This window comes from Astyanax mexicanus, chromosome 12 (assembly GCF_023375975.1).
Source record: "Astyanax mexicanus isolate ESR-SI-001 chromosome 12, AstMex3_surface, whole genome shotgun sequence".
NCBI lineage: Eukaryota > Metazoa > Chordata > Actinopteri > Characiformes > Acestrorhamphidae > Astyanax > Astyanax mexicanus.
In genome coordinates, this window is record NC_064419.1 from 39,413,455 (window position 1) to 39,419,454 (window position 6,000).

At 44.3% G+C, this 6,000-nt stretch overlaps 1 protein-coding gene across 1 annotated transcript in view; it reads right to left on the reverse strand.

Annotated features, from left to right (window-relative positions):
- LOC103033322 (IQ motif and SEC7 domain-containing protein 2) overlaps positions 1-4,916 on the reverse strand; it is a 134,572-nt gene extending 129,656 nt beyond the window's left edge. Inside the window, exon 1 of the mRNA XM_022671069.2 lies at positions 1,322-4,916. Coding sequence (XP_022526790.2) covers positions 1,322-1,893 — 572 coding nt within the window. The 5' untranslated portion in view covers positions 1,894-4,916. The remainder of the gene's footprint in view (positions 1-1,321) is intronic.
- Positions 4,917-6,000: the final 1,084 nt, after the last annotated feature.

Consider the following 6,000-nt stretch of genomic DNA (forward strand, 5'->3'; position numbering starts at 1 on the left):
CTTTTAAAAGACTACATCAACGGTGCAAAGGTGCAATGTTTTGTACCCACAGTACAGGGGTCACAATGCATGCAGTCATGCAGATAATACATATTATATGCTATTTCATAAGTGAGCTGCCATCTGCAGTTGGAAGTATAAGTTGTGCTTTTTCTACTGTTCAGAAATTCAGTTTACTCACAGATTTCCTTATATTGGCCTGAGGCCAACTTCAGTGGTCTGTTTTGATCTGATACATGTCTCAATAAACTGCTACAGTTGAACAATTTCAAGGTCAGGACACATAAGTCAAGAGAAACTCTCTCAAAGCAGGAAAGTACATTTGATCATTTGTGAAACACTAATTAACGTTTCCTCTGAGGCTTAGCTTTCCAGTTTGGTTGCCCAGAAATGGATCAAACCTAAGAAATACTTTGCCAGTAGAGATTTTTGATATCAATCATGAAGTAAACCAGTGTGGGAATTGATTGAAAAAGTTATTTACAATCTCACACAGCTTTAGGGAAGTGCATAAACTGAAGACAAAGACAACGTTTACTGAATGGCGGGAAGAGACTACTGATTATTTATGTTCTGATAAGAGGTACCTTTAGACTTCTTAGACTAAATATTTTAACTCATCAACAACCTAACATGACCTCATCTGTGGATCCTGTTCTTCCAAACTCCACTGTTCCCTCGTTATCATACAGCACTACCCTGCAGCAATATGTGCCTTTATTCAGATGTGGACACAGGTGAGCTTTGCTGAGCTTATGTAATCGCCAGGGTCTTCAGCGTGGCCAGCTGCTTGTGCGCTGTGCCGGAAAGAGCTGTGTTGTGACAGACTGTTGCACCCGATTTTATGAGCTTTAAGAGATGGACAGTTGGAGAAATCTAGCAGTGACTAATTTAGACTAGCACAAGGCACTAGTGGGTCCCTTGTGAATATTGTGGGCCTCATGGGGTTGAGCATGAAAGTAGCTCAAAATTAAGATTTGTAATGTGTTTATTAACAGTTTAAAACCTAATATGTATAAAAAAGAGCTTCTTGTTTGATGTGATAATTATGTGTGCTCTTCTAAACGCAAAAAAATCACACATAGAAAGCGGCAGTGTACATATGCATACAGTATGTGTTAAAAATATGCTTGTTACATAACACTATGGTAAGCACTTTAAAATCACACAAACACAAACACACAGACACACTTTCCTAGCCTCCAGTGAGGTTTGGCCCAGTCATCCTAACACTCATCCAAATAGGTAGGATCTGTAGACACACTGGCTATGCAAATATCCACAGCTATGCAGCAGAATAGCCTGCAGAAGTTGTACTCACTGTCTCTGCAGAGTGGTGGCCGTGCTGGTGCTGGAACCATCTCTTTCTCGCTCTCTATCTCTCTCCTTCTCCCGGTCTCTCTCTGTGGGGTTGGAGCCAGTGGACAGGCCGCGGCTGAGGCGGGTGTGCGCATTGACGTTTGTGTTGACATTGGCATTAGGACGGCGGTCTCTGGGAGGGATGGGCGGAGGAGGGGGCGGAGGGGCTGGTACAGGGATAGGGTTGTGGACAGGACCACTGTTGTGGCTCTGGATGGGGTAGACAGTGGCTGATGCGGGTACCGGCTGGGGATGCTGGCTGTGGGTTTGGCTGGGGATATGGTGATGGCTGTGAGTTTGGCTGGAGGCTGAATTGGACAGTGGAGGAGGCGGTGGAGGTGGACAGGGCTGACGATCTACTCGCAGGTCCTTGTTCTCCTGGCTGAGGCGGTCCAGCTGCACCTCCAGCTCTTCGATGCGCCGCCGCTGTGTCTCCAGCAGCTTCTGCTGGCTCTCAATGATGTTGTTGAGCTCCAGCAGGTACTCCACCGCCCGGTTTGGGCTTTCCGGGCTGCTGCCCTGGCCCCCGTCCATGGTTCAAGGAACCTTCCTGGACTGGCAGAAGGGGAGATCAGGCAATTGGGGAAGTCACAGGGTCACCCCAAATGTGGGAGCTCTCCCCCCCACGTGATGTAGGTGGGGGGGAGAGAGAAGTCTTAGTGAGAGCTGTTGGAGGTGAACCAGCACTATTGGCACTGTTTTATACTCTCCCAGTGGAATTACTAAAAGACTAGCACAACTGTTTGAGTCAGACTACTGAGTTCTTTTGATAATCCATGACACAAATTTCCACTGACAATTCCCAGATGGAAAGAAGAGCTTGAGTCAGCAAATTCTCAGTCTCATGTCAATTTCACCATGTGGCTGTTCTGAGAAGGACCTTGTCAAAATAAAGCACATTGTCCCTCAGGAATTAAACAATTTTACAGTGGCAAGAAAAGAAAAAAAAATCATCTATTTTCCCACATTTTTTCCACCTGTGACACAAAAACCACAGTGCAGTCATAGGTCCCTCAAACTCATAGTTCCCAATGTGTCAAAAGTATGGGGGGAAATACTGCAAATAGCTATGCAAGCAAACAATCATGAAAAGCAGATGGTGATGGGGTAGGATGAAATACATAGGCGTGGAATCATCTTGGCGTGCTTCTCCAGCGCATTCTGATTTTTCTTCTTTTCCCCCTTCTCCAGCATGGAGCTGAACGTCAAATGTCGCAGCACTGAAGATGCTTCTCCGCTATAGTGCATTCATGACTCATTCCGGGGAGAAGTGGTTGGGAGACATTTTCTTGCTGAGCCATTCCCCAGAGAGGCGGCCGATGAGGTGAAAGAGGGGGATAAAGAAGAAGGAGAAGAAAAAAAGTTGAAGCTTTAATTCCACCGCAGTACTAAATTGGCTGCGGGGAGGAAGTCATGGGGGAGAACCCCAGCTTTTGCTGAACTCTCTGGTCTCTTCTCTCCCTCATATTCCTCTTCTCAATCACCCATTCAGGCCATGAACACTAAGCTTTTTCATTCACGTCTTGAAAGCAAAACGTGGACCGTTACTGACAGTAATCATCTTGATTCCCACGCCCAGTGCATTGCGCCAAATTGACCACATACACGGGCACTCATTGTCTCTTCTTGCTAAGCACAGTCTTTCTCTGTATCTTCCCTACAGTTTAACGTTACCTGTCGCCATAAATTTCTCTCTCTCTTGCCTTCTTGCTCTCTCTGCTTCAGCGTGCTGCATAGTCGGGCTCTGCGGCGAGCGACGCAGTCTCTCTTCTCGCTGGTAACGTTAGCTAATTCTGCTCATGCCAAACGGTTCTGCCCTCAGGACGCAACGTTACCGGCGCTTCAGTACACGAAATGCTAATTGTGAGCCTTTTTCTTAGCCAACCTACCTGCCTCTCATTGGTAGCTATAGATTCTCCTCGCACTGCCAACGAAGCTCGAGCGCACCTCAAAGGGTTAACCTAGGGGACAGCTAGCTATAACGTTTCAACCTGAACTGAAAATATTATTTATATAATAAAATAAATAAATAAAAAGACTCTGGGAAATGAGTATCGATCCAGTCTTTGAGATCTGGAGCCGCAGTTTCTCGTCACGCACAGCCTTCTTCAACAGTGCAGAGCAACAGGGAGAAATCCATCCATTCCCAGCCGCTAATGAGAACCACTGTCGGTTGGGGTTCGGGTCGCCCGGTGTTTAATTCGTTCACAGCTCTATATTCACTGCTCAAACTGAAGTGAGGCTGTGGTGAGAACGCAAAAACGATTAAAAAAAAAAAAAAAAAAAAAAACACCTCAGCAACACTGCTGCTGACACAAAAACTCTGTCGCGAGATGTAATGTACAGCTAATTTCTAGCGTTACCTAGCTATCTGTATCCAGCCGAGCCCGTTAATGAGAACCACTATCGGTTGGGGTTCGTGTCGCCCCGTGTTTAATCCGTTCACACTCTATTTTTACTGTTCAAACTGGACTGACACTGTTTTACGAACATAAAAACGATTAAAAAATAAACCAAACACCTCAGCAACACTGCTGACACGCACAATGTATGCTTTACAGCTCGCCAAGTATCGTTAAACTGGGCAGAAGGTAGCTAAGGCTAATCTAACTAGCTTTAGCTTTATATTTATCTCCATCCGCAACCGTTAAACTACCAAATTCAAACCACACACTCAATGTAACAGCTAACATATATATAATATCTGTCTCCATCCGCGCCCGTTAATTAGAACCACTGGGGTTTGGGTCGCCCCGTGTTAAAAAAAACCCTCACAGCTCTATTTTTACTGTTTAAACCGAAATGAGAGTGTTTTATAAACATAAAAACGACAAAAAATGGACAAAACACCTAAGCAAAACCCTGTCACACACTATTTCTGTCAGAAACGTAACGTTACGCTAGCTAACCTGGCTAAGTAGTTACAAAATTCAAATCACCCTCAGTGTAACGTACCCATCTCCATCCGCGCCCGTTAGCCAGCCAAGTTACGGTTACCTAGCAACGAGTCCAATTCCAAATCTTCTTCCAAATAAAAAACAGCAGCTTAGCTAACCTACAAGCTAAATCTGACAGAGACCTTGTCCCCCATTGTCGCTCTGTAACAGATCCTGTGGCTAGGCGGCAAACCTGTGCTCGTCTTGCCCCCCTGTGCGGAACGCTGGGTGGTTATTTTGGTCCGTTCCCTCTCCTCTGCCGCCCCTCTCCGCCATTTAGCTTCACTGCAGTGGCCGCTGTCCACATGCGCCAGGTGCTGGATGGAGCGCTCCTACCTCTCTCCTTACCCCCCTGTTCCTTAGCCTGTGAGCCCGAGCCCCCCTGTGTGCGGCGAGTGGAGCTCGCGGGTGACTCAGAGAAGATAAAGTGTTGTCTCCTCTCCGCTGGAGCGCTGACGTTGGTCCGCTTGGGGAGCGCTAGAGGAACATGCAGGGGAAACTGGGCACCGGGCGGCGGCCATCTTGGCTCCAAAAGACGTTGGAGCTAGCGGCGAGAGAGCTCCTCAGCCTGAGCCGCAATGAGCCCAGTAACCTGCCCTACCGCTCTCTCTCTCTCTCTCTCTCTCTCTCTCTCTGTCTCTCTCTCTCTCACACACACACACACACACTCTCTGTTTCTTACACACTATCTCACTCTCTCTTGCTCTCTCTCTCTCACACACTCTCAAATTCAAATTCAAAGTTGCTTTATTAGCATGACAAATTTTCACATTTGTATTGCCAAAGCTGTGATTAACAAATATATATATATATTCCTGACAAAATTTAACATAAGAATTTAATAAATTTAAATTTAAATTTAATAAATTTAATTTAATAATTAAATAATTAATTTAAATAAATAAATAAATAAATTTATTAAATAAATTAAATAAATTTAATAATTTAAATTTAATAAATTTAACATAACTCTCTCTCTCTCACACACACACACACACACACTGTTTCTTACACACTATCTCACTCTCTCTTGCTCTCTCTCTCTCTCTCTCTCTCACACACACACACACACTCTCTCTCTCACACACACAAATACACTTACTCTCTCTGTTTCTTACACACTATCTTGCTCTCTCTCTCTCTCTGACACACACACTCACTCTATCTCTCTCTCTCTTTCTCTATCTCTCTCTCACAAACATTCTCTTGCTCCCTCTCTCTTTCTATATTTTACTCTCTCACACACATGCTCATGATCTATTTCTCTCTCACTCTCTCTAGCTTTCTCTCTCTCTCTCACACACACACACACACACACTCTCTTTCTCAAGATGCGAGATGTGTGACTGCAGAAAGCTTAGGCAGGCAGAGATTTGTAGTTCTCAGCTTTCTGTAGTGCTTCAGTTTAGCGTGTTTGCTCTGTTTGTATGCAAAAGTTTGCGATATTCCAACTGAAAATAAGATAAAGTAGACTGATTTTGGTGGCATTACATATTTTGATATTGGTGAATGATGGAAAAACATTATTTAAACAACATCAGTACGTTTTGAAGTTCTAACGTTGAATCAACATTCGTTTGAAGGTTGCATACTTAATATAACTAAAGATTAATACGAAGCACAATGTTAAATCAATGTAGATAAATCAATTCTGATGTCAGAGATCAATATTGTTTTAATGAATGCTGAAAACTATTAAATTTTC